The sequence below is a fragment of the Zingiber officinale genome, chromosome 1A (assembly GCF_018446385.1).
Source record: "Zingiber officinale cultivar Zhangliang chromosome 1A, Zo_v1.1, whole genome shotgun sequence".
Lineage (NCBI taxonomy): Eukaryota > Viridiplantae > Streptophyta > Magnoliopsida > Zingiberales > Zingiberaceae > Zingiber > Zingiber officinale.
In genome coordinates, this window is record NC_055987.1 from 165,261,906 (window position 1) to 165,279,461 (window position 17,556).

The following is a 17,556-nucleotide window of genomic DNA, read 5'->3' on the forward strand; positions in this document are numbered from 1 at the left end:
TCAAACTTTTACTCAACCCTGACAATGCTATAAAGGGGTTAAAGTCGCTGAAAAAAAAAGAAATCTCGACAATCATGCAGACTACGATTTGTAGCAAGGACCCAACGCTGATCGCCACCTACAACGGGAGACTCGATTTCCTTACTACCATTCTAAAGCTTGCTTGCAGCAACCATCAGAGGCGTCCACAAACAAAAACAGATGATGAAGAGGAAAAGTGAAGGACGAACCTTAGAGAACTTGGAGGAGGAGGGGGAGGCGGCGACGGTGGTTTGATTTCTTCAATGTTCAGTTGTGAGGAAGACGAAAGACTTGCGAGGATGTAAATCATTATATCCAATCACCTCGTAAGTGTACCCGTTTAGTAGAAAACTCTATATCAATTGGGATCTACATGAAGGTCGAAAGGTAGCAGAGGGTAGACTATGATCTTATGTTTTATGAGAAGTTTCTTCTGGGTAATTTGATGGGCTCCGGGAAACTCTTCCGTGGCGAGCAGTTAGGGGAACAATATTGTGGTTGGACTTGGAAAGGAGATACTCGGTCTATGATTGGTGTGACCGGTGGAGGCTTGGAGCCCGATTTATTAAGGAGGAGATAAGTGCTAGGTAGATCCCAGTGCAAACCTTCGTTTTCTAAATTTCTTATCAAATTTTACTGTTAACTTGTTAAGTATATTTAATATTTTCATAACGCTTAACTATCGATTTTAATCATTTATTAGTATTTCAATTATATATAAAAGTCCAATATATATGCATCTATTATTAAAATTAAAATATTTTATGACTATATATCTGCAATTTAATGAGATAATATTGTAAAGTAAAAGTAAGAGATGCAATAACAGGGATTTTTACTACGAGTTAGAATTAGAAGTAGTCAGCTCAGAAATATTGGCTATTTGAATAATTGTTTATTAACATTTTTTAATTTATCCTGACAGTTATCCACTGTTTGGATGGAGTAAGGAAAGGTTTAAGGAAGGAGAATGAATGTTAAATAGATAAAATTATAAAAATATCCTTATTTTTTAAATTAAAAAATTTTCATAATATTAATATTTATTTTATAAATATAAATTAGATATTTTTAATAATAAAATTAATTTTTTATATTATCATTTAAATTAGTTATTTTTTTAATAAAAATTATTTTTTTATACTATTCATAACAAAATAATGAATTACCGATAATCAAATAATTAAATGAGAAATAATGAAAATAATGATTTTAGAAACCTTAAATTAAAAATTTTGAAAGATAACACTGATAACGAGAATTTCTATTCTTTAAAAACTTATTAAATTTTGATGGAAAAATTAAAAAATAGTAGCTCTTAACTTTTGATGACAAAAATAGTTTCTCCCTTCAATTCAGTTAGAAGATATATCGGATCTCCTCCTCTAATAATTTGGCAGCAAGCGAGCTGTGAAGAAGACGAGGAAATTGAACTCCGGAGACATAGCAAAATTAGAAATTGGAACATTTCTTAAATTATTAAGAATAGGGATAAAATTAGAATAATTTTTTTTTTTTTTATTTCCCTTCCCCTTCCTTACACTCCAATTCAGGGTATAAGAAAATTTCTCTTTCCAAGGGTAACGAAAGTTAAAACGTACCCTTCCTTACCTTTGCTTCCCTTTCCTCACTCCTTCCCAAACGAGGTTCAAAGTTTTCCTTCCCTTTATTTCCCCTTCCTCCCCCTTCCCTCACCTCCTCCCAAACATACCATTAATAGAAAATTTTTATAGGATTAGAATGATCATCTTCAAGATTAACCGGTTTGAAAAACTAATGATAGTCAATGAAAAACTTTCGTAAGGTTAGACCGGTTACCTCCACATGGATTACAAAAAAAAATACAATAACACGATCCAATTGTAGCAAAAAGGTGGAATCGACTTCCCACATGATCATATGTGAGTTAAATAAGAAAATTACAATTGGTCATTACGAGAAAGATATTTTTCTCAATTTACCGAGATTAACTTTTTATCCATTATAATAATATCTATCTCATATTAACCAACTCAACTATACCCTAATGGTGCAATAATCCCATCCAAGAACTTATAATTTGTGAATATTGCCGCATGGGTAGCTTATGTTTTAATTTATGTATATTTAGTCTAAATCGGTAGTTTATGTTTTAATTTATGTATATTTAGTCTAAATCGAAGTCATGACACCGGTAGATAAATTTATTTGACTTCCATTGATTAGTCTAATGTCACGTGTATGGTTAGTCTAAATCGATGCCTATGGACTTGGCTTGTGAAGTGTACTGATTCTCACCGTTAATTAAGAAGTTTTTGCACATAAAAATGAAATACTGAGCAAAGAGAGATCAACAACAATATTATCCAGCAGACTTGCAACCTGATTCACCCAAGGATTGATAAAGCTTATGATATTTCAAGAGAACAGAGCAGACAACAATTGATCAGAAGTTGTATATCCAACTTAGTCATGCCTTCCCAGTTTGACTATTGACTTATGGGCTGCTTGCAACCAATGACACTTTGTCATTCGTAGAGGATAAGAATTATCCTTTTGTGTCAGTACAGAAGAGATACAGATCATTTATTCTTCGAGTGTCTCATCACAAGCTTGTTAGAAAAAAAGTCAGAAGTTAACTTCAGATGTAATAGGAGATGATTATTTAGAGTAGCGAATGCTCAGAGTTTTTAGCAATAATACCGAGGCATTGGAATTTTGACAAAGATAAGATACCTATCGATAACACGTATGATTTACCATAACTAATAAAAGAAGAGGATCAATATAGAAGATATTTATAAAATAATTCAAATAAGATATGATATTCAAAATGAACATTCTACGTTTTTTTTTTTGATAATATAACAATATTTCTCCATTAGATAAATTTTTAATTTTCAAATAATTACAGGAAATTATGACGATTTTGACTAATTTTACCTGCTATTACTCGTCTACAATTAAACCGAGTTGGAAATTATAATTAAAATCAATTGAAAAGGAATTATTGCTTGCTCGACAGACAAAATCGAACCACAAGTTTCAATATGAGCCTAATTTTAAAGGGAAAATGTGTTGGAGGTTTTTGAAATTAAATTTTCTTAGTAGTTATTGTCAGAATGTGAAATGACAAAAAAACAAAATCAAAAGATGTTTGATAAAAAAAATTTCAAATGACAAATATTAGATAAAAAAGAGAAAATTTTCCAAGTATTCGGTGCTCATCGCAATTATTCAAATCATTTAGACATCGATCGAAATTATTTTGATCTACAATTATTAAACCGATCTTCAATAAAAACTAAATAAATCAAATCAAATTTTTAATAAAATCAATCAAATTGAATCGAATAAATTAATTTTTTTAAAAAAATTTGATTTATTTTAATAAAAATTAAGTTAAATCTAAAAATTTAAGATCTAAAAATTTAATTCAATTTAAAAATTCGATATATTCAATTTAACTGAATAAAAAATTTCAAAACAAAATAAAAATTTAAATAAACTGAATTAAAATTTTAAATTATCTAAATAAATTGAATTAAATTTTAAATTCAGTCGATCCATATATTCAGTTTAACCAATCTTTTACTTATCCTACCTAGGATAGATATTCAGTCATTATTGACAAGATCGATTACCCAATCAATGAGTCCAGTCTACTAACACTACTCTACTACGACCATGCCTAAAAATCAAAAAGATTGAAGCATCGAGTCTCCTCAACAATTTAGGGCAAACCTAAAGCACTAAGACTCGTCTTTCTTATCATTCTAGTTTTCTCGTCTTCAAAGACTAATTCGGGCATCAAAATATGAAAATGCAAACAGAAAATTAGGAAAACCATCACCTTAACCAAGGCTAACTTTTTGGGTCTTTCTTTGACAAAAATTATGAACTCTTACATAAAACATAGAATCAAATTCTCGTACCAATGGAATATAGCACTAAATGTTTGAAAAGAAACAATGGAAGTGAATCAACCGGCAAGACCTGTTTGAAAAAATTGTAGTACCAAAGATTGCAGAGAACAAGAAAATATCAGATGGGGGCAGAATACTAACTGGCACTCTTCTGTTTGAGGGTTATCTTGTCGCCTAAACTGAGAGCAATTCCTTGTGTCTTGCTCCGTATCCTGATGTAGCCACTCAATTTGCCATCGGCCTGCTTCTCGATGCTTATGTTGACCAAGGCATCCTCTCCAAAGACACTCTTTGCATACAGGTTAGCAGCGAGAAATCCACAGTTCCCATCCAGTGCGGAGCTGGAAAAGACAAGTGAAGAATAAAAGAAAAATGATGATAAGTGTATGAAGAGTATGAGAAGCATGAACTCATTGAGGGGAAGTTAACGGTGGCAAGGGAAGTTTACAGCGGGGTGAGGCACTTCATGTTTGTTGACTTGATAATATGATCTAAAAATTCCTTCTCATGCTGTATTATTGTGTTAACCGCAACCTGAAATGAATGAAAAAGGTAATGTAAAATTTTCATTTGAGAAACAAACATTATGCTAATTCATAAATCTCGTGATGTTTAGGGACAGCAGGATTTACAGAAGAGGTGAGATTGAACAACAAATTATTAAAGGCAAAATAAAATTTTCCTCCTTATGCACTTAATGTAATTACCGCTGGACCATGAGGCAGGAGATTTAAAAACCTTAACAAGCTAGAAAAAAAAATAATCATGAAATAGAATCTCAAAACTCAACATGCAAAAAAAGTGTAATAAATAGAATTAGTTCTATTATCCCAGATGATCTTCAAAACATTAGTTGTCTCTAAAATCCATCTGCTATAGAACATATTAAATAGTTGTCTAAGGCATACCTAGTCTACAGTACAAACATAAGTTTTAGATAGAGCTAATAATTTTTAAGATCTATAACTACATGAGTTGCAGCTCAATTTTCGTACTTTCCTCAAATTCTACAATATCAACATTAATAAACATACGAATCAACAAAAAAAAAAGGTTGCCAAAGTTTGCATAAGGATGAAACTACTGAAAAAAAAAAAAGAAAAGAAAATCTAATGTTCAAGTGATGTTAGGAAAAAAAATGAACATGTTATTTCACAACATAACCTGTGACAGCAGAAGGCTCAAAATTTTAAATTTTTGTAGTGTCAATTTGAAAGTACCCAAGGTGAAGCATCCTCAGATATCACATAAGTTTTAATGATGATTTGTTAAACAACTTGATGCGTGTATATTTCAAAATAAAACTTCACAATTTAATACTGATAAGTTGAACTAAGTAGACATACTTGGGCAATCATTGATAGAGACCTGAATTTGTAAAGGCAGAGAAATACCTTATTTTCCCACTCAAATTCTGCCCACATGTTCCTAAATTGTGTATCAGCACAAGTGGCAGGAGATATGTAATCCATGATGTCAATGTGGATGTCGTTGAGGACAACAACAATCCTCTCGAGCACATTTGAAGTTTCATACACAATATTACCAAAAATGACTCCAGTTTCTGTCGAAGAGACTTTTATATTGGCACGTATTTGTTTGCTTGACTGTGATGCTAGAGTATAGTTTTGAGGTCGGTCAACAAGCTTCAGATCTCCCATGGTCGCCAACTCCAAACATAGATTCTGAAGTGTGTCTTTTGTTCGATTAATGACTGTGACATCGAGTACAATGTCATAATGATGAACTGTGACATATGCCTCAGCATATACAGGATCACTGAATCCAGTTAATTGAAGAATTCTGTTCAATTTATTAGCATCATCCCCGTCCTTCATAAATTCTCCAGTTGCACGTTTTAAATCATCTTGAACCTCATCCTCCAACTCAAGCTGGCTCATACCCTGCAACAATTAACACATGCAAATTGAAAACCTTCATGATTGTATTGGTTATGAAAAGATATTCGACGGACAATTAAATTAAAGTTGTAATAGTAGCTTCTTTTCAAAGCATGACCTAATCCAAACAGTTTTTAAAATCCTAGCATTACATGAAGTGGGATCAGATTGACTAGAAAGAGCCTCTGATTACAGTAAATGAGCAAAGAGGTGAACTTCATACATTTTAAAAAACACATTAAACCTGAAATAAATTCAATAGTCAGCTGATGAAATGTTCAGTATCTGACTGCGCAAGTGGCTGCGTTTGCTGTCTCTATTAGCTGATTTTCAACAACTATTTCATTTCAAATAGGAGGTTGAAATAGTATGATGTTGTATAAGTATTTGATTCTAAATAATAAATATGCAGACACTGAAAAAAATAGATTTTTAAAAAATAATCTAAATTTTTTTGTTTTGTTGCAAAATAAAACTATATTTCATTATTGAGATGTTGGAGTACCAAGTGTATTATATACAATTTTGTCCTTTTTGAAACTAGATGTTTTTTTGAAAAAAAAAACATATCCAATGATGATATGTAAGCATAAACCAAAAAGGGCATTATCTTGACATGACTCAAAACAAGGGAGCCCAACTGTTATTCAAAAAGTGAATGTGCATTATGTTGTAGCCAAAACCAAATATAGTTGTAGTAGGTTTAAGAATTTGAACACTACAATTATCAACAAGTCATGTTTGTCCCAAACTTTTCAAGATCAACTACATGAATTTTATCCTTCCATCAGTTCGATATAAAATTATATCATTAATAACATATAAAACAATTAAATTATTTTTACATTAATTATGTTTTATTCAGTCTTTCTTTGTCCTTTACACCCTTCCAATCAGTTGAATTTTTTATTTTTTCGTCTCCTTTTGTCCCAACCTCATAGCATAGGTACAACATTTGAATCAATAATCTTCTCCTATAACAATCAGTATTATTTTTATTGCATTCTAATTCCTTCATGATACCACCCAAGGAAAATACCAAAATTTTGGATCTAAAATTGATGGGTTAGGCAATCTACTAATTGCCTCTGAGTATACACACATCATCTCAATCCATTTTCTCTTATTTTGTCATCTACAAGAGCTACACCAAGCTGCTCTTGAATATTAACATTTTTTATCATGTCCATGCATCCATATAAACATTCTATCTTTGCAACACTATGATTAGTAGTATTTGTCCTGATTCCAGTAATATAAAACTGTAAACAGATTTGTCCATGGATCAGTTATTTGCATCGTATCCCTTGTCCTTTTAGCAATATTACTAAAAAGGCTATTTGACTCAATTATAATAGTCTAATCTAAGCTTAAGTGATCACTTGTCAAATGAATATAAAATTTGATAATGCTTGTGCAAAAAAGTTTCAAAAATTGACTTGCAAATTGTTAGTATCTCATAAAAAAGAAACTATATTCCTACTCAACACAATAGCAATACTGGTCTCCAGGACCCCACATGGAACACAGTTAAAGATCATGAATTATACTCATACTGAGTTTGATACAGCTAGCAAAAAGAGGTTCCAATAGTTCAATTTTGCAGCTGGTAAAAGCAACTGATGTCAACAACAAGAAGGTAGAATATTCACTGGGCTTGTTGGGGCTTATAGAGTAAACCAAAAGTCCACATTAAATTAAGTCAAATTAATACAGTAATAAGTTATAGGCTAAGGTACATCTAGGTGTGCTGCCCTAAACCCTCTTAATTAGCTTCACCAAGATTCAGATATTTAGGGAGCAACAGCAGCATGTTACACATTCCTAGGTAACTGAACTTGATATTATATTTCTTAAGTAGACACCTGAAGTAATAATAATAACAACAACAACATCAACAATAATAATTGATGGGGCCTTCTATTGGGTGGTCCACTGGAGGTAACATGTCTCTTTGACACCCATGTGTGACTTTGGCTTGGAATTTCCAAAGTCAACTTCCAGGAATACTGTGTAACTAGTGATCGATCAGTTTGCTAATAAAAATTGGCTCAAGAAACAAACTACCTCTCAATAAACACAATTTGGACCATAGTTAGAGGTTTCTTTCCATCTTCTTCACCTGACTATCAGTACTACAAAATATTAGAATAGAATTCCCAACATATAACATCCAAACAAGAGTCCTATCATGAAAAAATGTACATAGGTTGGTTCATTAATTTGTACAAGTATAACAACAATGACAACCATGATGTCCCACCTATTTAGGACATGCTAAATGGATGCTATCCCACGTGTGTTTTAAGGATCTATCAATTGTCCAAGACATTTAAATAACTTTGAATTGGATGTACTAGAGTAATCAAATTGAAAAACAGGAACACATTGAAACCATATAAACAGAATTAATCAACTTGGTTTGATTTTCTGTTTCAATTTTTAAAGTATAACATGACATAAATACAACATTAGAACCTAGCCAATGTCCTTGATTTAATCATACCCATGCAAGCTTTTCATGTCAAATCCACTTAGAAAATCTTATAGTTTAGCATTATTGGGTCTAGAAGAAAAATTCCTTGCAAAGAAAACACAAGAGCAATCAAGTATGCAATGTCTTGAACTCAAATTGGATTTCTAAAGGTCATTGTTTCTATGGCTAATATCACATTAAATTCTTCTTAGATGCTAAACTCAAAAAGGACCAACAGCAGTTACATATAGAGTATCAGTAGAATATGGAAAAGTAAGAGAATAAAAAAATGTAAGTGCTCATAAATTCAGTCAAATAAGTCAATTTTGAATTAATATTTATCGGCAGTCCTTACCTTCCTGCTCTTCAGATGATAGAAGTCAATAAGATCATCAGGCTGTGCATAGGAAACTTGTGCTTTATCTTTAATATCCTCAGCCTCTCGGAACTGTTTCTCTGCTAGCATTTCTGTAAAACTCTGGTGGCATGACTGCAGCCATATTTTCTGAACCTTGTCATCTTTGTTGCAGAGCAATCTTATGCATAGCAATATCCTGTCATATGAGTCATTATCAATAGGGTGTGGAAGAAATGAAGACAGTCCCAATTGTAACAATGAAGTCATGATCAACAAGGCCCCAGTGCACGCTTTGTTTGCTTCAGACTTGGAGATATGGACCTCCTTCAATCTCAAAACCAGCTTAGTCAGAGTGCAAGAAACAACAGCTCCAACAAAGAAGTCACCAGATAGGATCAATGATCTCAAATTTCCAGGTGATCCTGAAGACCCAGGAAGCACTGGTGGAGCAGACAAAGCAATTTCTGAAGCAGCACTTTGTGTCGCATAGGTCCCATCTGCCAGAACCATAGGGCGCTTCGAAGAAACAGTGACAGACGAGTTGATCTGCAGAGGTTTCTTAGATGCATCAGCTGTTGCCCCCTCTTCAGCGGCACTGTAAAAGGGAAGATCTCCAAGGCTCTGCTTGATTACCTCAAAGCCACTCTCAACTTCTGGAACTGAAAGGCAGTACTCACCAATAATCCAAAGAGCACACGAGATGACCCTAGCAGCCCGGATCTGATAGAACGTGTCGAGCAGCCTCGTGATAATAGAAACCCGGAGTTTCGGGTTACCCTCAATTATTTCTCTCACAAACAGAACCACATCAGTAGCAGAAGCAACGTTTGTATCTCCAAGGAAATCCATCAGCAGATGGACAACAGTGCTTGCAACCACCGGGAACTTGATAGCACACGAATGGATTGCCTGAACTAGCATCTGTCGGTACTCCCCATTCTTCTCGAGCTCGGTGCTCTGAGTCTTGACTACCTCCTTCTTGAGCAAAAGCACCACCTCATCAACGTTCCTAGATGTGATAAGCTCGAGAGCAATGTCGAGCGTCTTGCGAGTGATATCAAGATTTGGACTTGAGAGTGCACGAAGCACATCCATGATTAAATCCACCATGATCTCCCTGTGCGATGACTTGAGCTCATTGAGCCGATCAAGCACAATGAGCTTCACGTTGTTGTCGCTCTGCGAAACGAGGAGTTGGCAATAGGTGTTTGCTGCAGCCCGGATAGCAGTAGGGGCTGAGGAGAGGGAAACAAGCGTACCAGCGCTTTCATAGACAACTGCAGCTGAGGAAGAATTCAGGAGAGAAATGATGATCTTGATGTATTTGCCCTTTTCCGCGGGATTGGAGCGGCAGACCTTGCGGATGAGGTCGAGGGCAGTCATCTGGTGGAGTTCACCCCAGTCAGGGACATGGTGCGTTTGGGAGAGGAGGTAGGCGACGGCACGGGCCTGTGCACACGAAGCGAGCATGAGGAAAGCGTTGCGGCGGGCAGAAGGGTCCTGCTCCGAGGCGAGCGCCTTCTCGACAAGCTCTGGGGCGTCAGGGATAAGCTGCTCACCGGCCTGGCCAGGGAGGCGATAGATGGCGGAAATGGCGAGAAGAGCGTGACGTCGGACAAAGGGGTGTCGATGGTCGAGGTTAGCGAGGACAGAAGGAACAAGTGGTTCCAGAATCTCGGGCTCAGAGAGGCGGCAGAGAAAGCGGAGCGTGACGCCACGGATGTACTCATTGGGGTGTTGCAGATTGTTGCGGAGGTTCTGGCAGATGAGGATCATCTCCGGAAGGACGCGACCGCGAGCGTCGGTCTTGTCGATGATCTCCAGGTAGAGGAGGAGCAGCTTCTGGACGGTGTGGTCCTCGGAGGGTAGGACGTAGCGGACGATGGTGATGAAGAGCTGGGGAAGGGTCTCGCCATTGAGAAGAAGCATGACGGCCTTCTTCATGGCGTCGATCTTGGCCTCCGCGCCGTTTCCCTCGAGAGCTTCCTTGATCTCGTTGGCCATGGCGGCGGACCCCTTGTCGAAGTGGATCAGGAGGGTGGAAGACTTCTCCATGTCACGCGTTCGATTCCTCCTCGACCAAAGGGGAGATGCGAGAAATCTAGATCTGGAACAGATCTGAAGAAGAAGGCCGGAAACTGGGAAGGCGGACGAGTCGGAAGAATGGAGGAGGGCAAGATCTGGATCGCGAGGAATGAGGACGGGGAAGCAGAATGAGGAACCACACTCCGGCCTACGTTTATTTGGACAAGACGGAGAGACATCTGGACTTGGTTCGATTCGGCCCGCGTCAAAACTGGTTTACTGAAAAAGGTTCAATTTTTTAGGAACTAATTCGAGTTAGACCCAAGCCGGCTCAATTTATTATTTACTGGCTTTTTTTAATATTGTGACAAATAAGGTGACATTTGGAATCGGAATCAATGAAAATTATAATATTGTAAAATAGAAATGGGTATTAGTTTTTGTTCCTGAATGGGCCCTTCTAATTATTTTAGGTTCATGTTCTACTCCGGAAAAAGATCTGTTCGAATTTTATTTGCACATATAGGACAAATAATCTCAGTACTACTTCTTTTTTTCTTAATTCGTTTCATCTCTTTTCCCAACTCAACTATTTGATGTATTCATCATACTATTCTGTTGGTTATTGGTTGGACGTTTGAAATCACTCTTATAATAACTCATCTTACTTATACTAATATAGTAAGAATAAAAATCCTTTATAATACAAGTAATAATCATACATATATTATATTACTAATTTGGTATTTGTCAGTCAGATTCAGATTCATTTCGTGGTCTTACACATAATATTTAATTAGTTGAATATTTTTTATCGGAATGAAACTAATTTTTTTTATCCTTAGAGAAAAATAAGAGAAGAAAATAAATGTGAAAGAAAGTTGAATATGAGAGAAAAATACGATAAGAAAGAATGATGAAAGAGAAAGTCTAATGAAAGAGAAAATGTGATGGAAAATAATAAAAAGAGAAAAAATGTGATAAGATAAAATGAGAAAAGATTGTGAAACATTGCAGCAAAAGGCGAAGCCCTCGCCCCCAGGGCCCCCACCGACCGGACCCACGGTCATCGTGAGGGAGGTAAATCGCAGCACCCGAGCTAGTGTGGGACGGACCGGGTGGGATACAGGGATAGGGGATTTATTCCCCCGCTGCCACTGAGTTTCGACCCGACGACCTCATTGCAGCAACTCCCGTCCCATACCGTCTCGGATGACCCACGGGGTCGAAAAGATTGTGAAACATTGCAGCAAAAGGCGAAGCCCTCGCCCCCAGGGCCCCCACCGACCGGACCCACGGCCATCGTGAGGGAGGTAAATCGCAGCACCCGAGCTAGTATGGGACGGACCGGGTGGGATACAGGGATAGGGGATTTATTCCCCCGCTGCCACTGAGTTTCGACCCGGCGGCCTCATTGCAGCAACTCCCGTCCCATACCGGCTCGGATGACCCACGGGGTCGAAAAGATTGTGAAACATGATGAAAGAGGATGAGGAGAGAGAAAATAAAGAGATATAAAGTATGATGAGAGATAATATATGTTGTAAGAAATTAAGGAGAGAGAGTATGATGAGAGAAAACGTTTGATAAGAAAAAAATGAAAAAAAATATGATGTGACAGACATTATAATAAAAGAGGAAGAGGAGAGAGAAAATATAATGCGAGAGAATGGAAAGAGAGAAAATAAAGAGAGAGTGTGTGATGAGAGAGATTAAGAATATAAAAGGTATGATAAGAGAGAAAGTGTAATAAGAAAAAATAATGAAAGACATGTTGGTTGCTACTCGGAAAACCTATAGGTTCCACTGTACAAAAATTTTGTACAAAGGTCTGAACCTTTTCCTAGCTACCATGTGTTCTTTTAAATTAAATTTTGGATCGCCTGCGGAACTTAACACGTTTGATCCAAAACTTAATCTATTTGTTCTTTTAGATTTTGACTTGGATCTCCTGCGGAACTTAACACGTTCGACCCAAGTCTCCTTAAGTTATTAATTCCATTAAATATTAATTTCCATAAAAGGTTCCCAGTACTGACGTGGCGAGGCACATGGCCTTCTTGGATATGGGAGCAACCACCACCGACTAGACAAAACCTTTAATAGAAAGCTAATATTTAATTTCCTAAAATAACTTTAGGTTAACCAAAGAGAACAATCAAATCACAAGGAAAAGAAAGAAACAAAGAACACAACTTCGAAAAAACATATTCGAAATACTAGAACGTAAGCCTCTTATATTTGGTATTATTTCCATAAATAACTAGCATGATGCGAAATAGAAATTACTAGTTATACCTTGTAGAAAAACCTCTTGATCTTCTACCGTATTTCTTCTAACCTCGGACGTTGTGTTGGCAACGATCTTCCAAGATGAGAAACCACCAACCACCTTCTTCTCCTCCAAGCAAGGTTCGCCACAAAAGAAAAGCTTTACCAAGGAGAAAACCAAAATACTAACCAAGCTCCAAGAGATGCTAGCTTTCTCCTTCTTCTTCTTCTTCTCCGAGTAGTATCCGCCACCACAAGAACTCCAAGGGAGAGGGAGAGGTTCGCCACCACAAGAGGAAGAGAAGGAGATGGTGGCCACACCAAGGAACAAAAGAGGAGAGGAATAATAGATGTTGTATCTTGTGAAGGCACCCTCACCCTTCTTTTATATTCCTGGCCTAGGTAAATTAGGAAATTTAATTACAATAAATTTTCCTTAATTTCTTGACATGATTTAATTGAGAAAATAAAATAATATTTCCCCAATTAAACAATGATGGCCGGCCAAATCAATAGGAAGCAAATTGGACAAGTTTCAATCAACAATTAAAACTTTCCTTATTTGTTTCGGAAATTTTAAAAATAAAATTTCTCTTTAAAATCTCTTCATGGTTAATAAAAGGAATATCTATAATTTTAATTTTATTAACATGTGAATAATTTTAAAGAGAAAATAAAACATCTCTCCAATCTATAAATAAGGAAAGAGATCTAATCTCTTTCTTTAATCTTTTGTAAATCTTTTACAAGAGAGATATTTTAATTTTAATACTCTTTAAATTAAATCTTCCACATAATAATAAACATTAAAATTAAATTTTCTTTTTTAATTTATTATGGCCGGCCCTACTAGCTTGGGTTCAAGCTAGGGCCGGCCACCTTAAACCCAAGCTTAGGCCGGCCCTAGCTTGGTTCCCAAGCTAGCTTGGCCGGCCCCCTTTAGGTGGGTATAGAAGGTGGGTATATGTGAGTATAGTACTCTATAAATAAGAGGCTACGGGACCGAGAGGAGGAATTTGTTTTGGTCTCCCGATAAAATTAAGCATCCCATGTTCGCTTCGAACACACAACTTAATTTTATCAATGATAATTCATTCCACTAGAGAACTATCATTGAACTACCGCACCAATCCCAAATTACATTTTGGGCTCCTTCTTATTATGAGTGTGTTAGTCTCCGTGTTTAAGATATCGAATGTCCACTAATTAAGTGAGTTACTGACAACTCATTTAATTAATTTCTTAGTCCAAGAGTAGTACCACTCAACCTTATTATCATGTCGGACTATGTCCACCTGCAGGGTTTAACATGACAATCCTTATGAGCTCCTCTTGAGGACATTATCAACCTAGTATCACTATGACACGCTTCCTTCTATAATCAACAACACACACTATAAGTGATATCATTTCCCAACTTATCGGGCTTATTGATTCATCGAACTAAATCTCACCCATTGATAAATTAAAGAAATAAATATCAAATATATGTGCTTGTTATTATATTAGGATTAAGAGCACACACTTCCATAATAACTGAGGTCTTTGTTCCTTTATAAAGTCAGTATAAAAAGAACGACCTCAAATGGTCCTACTCAATACACTCTAAGTGTACTAGTGTAATTATATAGTTAAGATAAACTAACACCTAATTACACTACGACCTTCCAATGGTTTGTTCCTTTCCATCTTAGTCGTGAGCTACTGTTTATAATTTATAAGGAACCGATAACATGATCTTCTGTGTGTGACACCACACACCATGTTATCTACAATATAAATTAATTGAGCAACTACATTTATCATAAATGTAGACATTTGACCAATGTGATTCTTATTTCTAGATAAATGTTTATACCAAAAGCTAGGCTTTTAGTATACACTCTAACAAGACAATGTGATGAAAAAAAAAAGAGCATGACGAGAGACGATGAGGAGAAAGTATGATGAGAGAAAAAATATGATGGGTGAGAATGAAAAGTAAGAAAGTGTGATGAGAAAAAATGAAAAAAAAAAAGAGTGTATGAAGGGGAGAGATTGATATAGAGAAAGTATGATGACTGATAATGTGCGATGATAGAATGATGAAAAAGAAAGTAATGATGAGAGAGAACAAGAAAAGAAAAAGTGATGTGAAAGAAAAAATGATCAAATATATTAAAGATATCTTCTTCCAAAACTTAATTTTCATTCTCATTCCCATTAAAACCCAAGGGAGGAGGTGAGTTTCATCAAAACCCAAGTTTTTAGGTTTTATTCTAAAATTTTAATTTTATTTTCATCAACCAAACACAAAATTTAATAATAAATTCATTCTCTTATTACTAAATCACTAAACCAAACGTCATCTAAATCTTTGAATGTCCATCTTGTATTCATGGTAACTAATGCGGTGATTAGGAGGGGGTCCCACCCTACTGCCATGGTGGAGGTCAAAGTCAACGGGTGAGCAGTGTTGGCCGATCGGGTGAGTCATATGCCGATCGAGGATTAAGCATCGACCCACCGTCTTCGGCATAGGGAGTAATCAAATAGACATTCAAAGGACGCACAAAAGTCGAGTCAAGCGGCTCCTCCGCTCGGTCTAGCAGCAGACTCGACATTAGCTGAGCACGTAGACAATAAACTACCCACCGATCAGCTATCCCGCCGGCCCGGCAACGGACGACACTTGGACAATGGACTCTCAATCGAGCGGCTATCCCGCTCGGCGCGACAGCGGACTTTCAGCTGAGTGGCTATCCCGCTCGACCTGACAGCAGACGACGTAGGGATAGCGGAATTCCGGTCGAGCGGCCATTCCGCTCGGCCAAGCAACAGACACAGCAGGATATCTTTCGACATCCTTTTGGGAGCCATTGTCGTTGACAAGCGGCATAGTCCGACAGAAGATCGTACGACGGAAGTTTTCATTGTCACTTCAGAGATATGCTCGACCCGTTAAGGTACTATGTCGGGGACACTTTACTGACATGTCTTTTCAAGGAAAACTTTGAAATGCATGCTCGCCTTAGGAAGCGTGCACGCGAGCTTCCGGGGCTTTATATAAAGGGGGTTCAAGCATCGGCGAAGGTATGCTTTTCTTGCAATTTCTACTGTTGCGTTACAGTTCTCACTTCTTCTTGCTTCATCGGATACTGACTTAAGCGTCTGAGAGCTATCGCCGAGGACCCCTTCCCTAGCTCGGCACTGACACTACTTGTGTTGCAGGCGGGAGCGAAGTCCACTGGAGGTCAGCAGGAGCGCCATGCCCCCATCATTCATCTCTTCGACTTCCGGACAGGATCATATTTGGCGCCGTCTGTGGGAACGTTACTTGAATCCGAGCCGAGAAGATGGAAGACGTTGGACGACTAACCACCGTGATGCTCACTCAAGAGGAGCTGGAGATGCTCGTACAAGCACGAGCAACGAAAATGATCGAACAATAATAATAACAGGCTCTGACCGATCGGCTAGCACCACAACATGCAACCTCGGCGGCTGACAAACGAGCAGGGCAAGAAGATCGAGCGAAACAACTCTCCGTATGGGGGCAGAATCGAAGGTCGACCATCACGCAAGGGGAAGCGTTGCCCGCGCCAATCCCCTTCCATCGGGCTCTGTTCCAAACCCCCTCGAAGATAGCCCAAGCGCATCAGGAGTGGGGATCATCCTCAGACGATGCGCTCGCTCGGGATGTGTGGAAGGGTAAAGCGCCCTGAGGCGCCGCGCCTCCCCAATGGATCAACAGGCAGTTTTTCAAAGGAGATCTTACAAGACTTTCTGCCTCGACACTATACCTTGTTGACGATCAGGACGTACAACGGATCGACCGACCCAAATGATCATCTGGATCGGTTCGACAATGAGGCTACGCTGTACCAGTACACGAACGGAGTGAATTGCAGAGTCTTTCTCACGACTCTCTCCGGATCAGCACAACACTAGTTCAGAAGACTGTCGGACGGCACGATACAAAGCTTCAAAGACTTCCGAGCCGCGTTCCAGCACCACTTCACCAGCAGCCGACGCTACCAGAAGACTAGCGTCAACCTCTTCGCCTTAAAACAAGGGCCCAAGAAAGTGCTTCGAGCGTACATTCATCGCTTCAACCAAGTGGCCATGGGCATCTCCTCGGTCTCGTCCAAGACCATGATGAATGCCTTCACCCAGGGGCTCGCTGAGGGAGATTTCTTCCGATCACTCATCCGGAAGCCACCCAGAGACTTTGACCACATGCTCAAGAAAGTCAACGAATACATCAATGTGGAAGAAGCTCAGGCGGCCAAAAGAAAGGAAGCGTCGACCGAGCATTTGGCGTCGATCAGCTAGTAGTCATCTGTCGCCCAAGGGGTCGAGGGCTGAAGGAGCATGATCGCGGATAGCCATGATTTTGCTACATTATCTTGATTTATAATGCATGTTTTTAATGATATTTTCATAGCGTAAACTCATATTTACTTTACATTTCATAATTTGCATTTGATCTTGGACTTAATTGTAAATTAGTTTATTATCATGGTATTTGATGCTAATATTTGATTATTATTTTGTAGGCATTAAAGGGTCATGGACTCTATCAGATCAGACCACATTTGGGCTCAAATCTAGGGCTAA

At 37.6% G+C, this 17,556-nt stretch overlaps 1 protein-coding gene across 1 annotated transcript; it reads right to left on the reverse strand.

Moving 5' to 3' along the window:
- Positions 1-3,854: 3,854 nt before the first annotated feature.
- On the reverse strand, positions 3,855-10,895 carry LOC122038282 (coatomer subunit beta-1-like). The gene is made up of 4 exons (XM_042597938.1): positions 8,659-10,895; positions 5,321-5,830; positions 4,375-4,460; positions 3,855-4,267 (listed from the first exon to the last, which is right to left on the reverse strand). Exons 1-4 carry the CDS (start codon positions 10,714-10,716, stop codon positions 4,063-4,065), a joined length of 2,859 nt encoding a protein of 952 aa, XP_042453872.1. The 5' UTR covers positions 10,717-10,895; the 3' UTR covers positions 3,855-4,062.
- Positions 10,896-17,556: the final 6,661 nt, after the last annotated feature.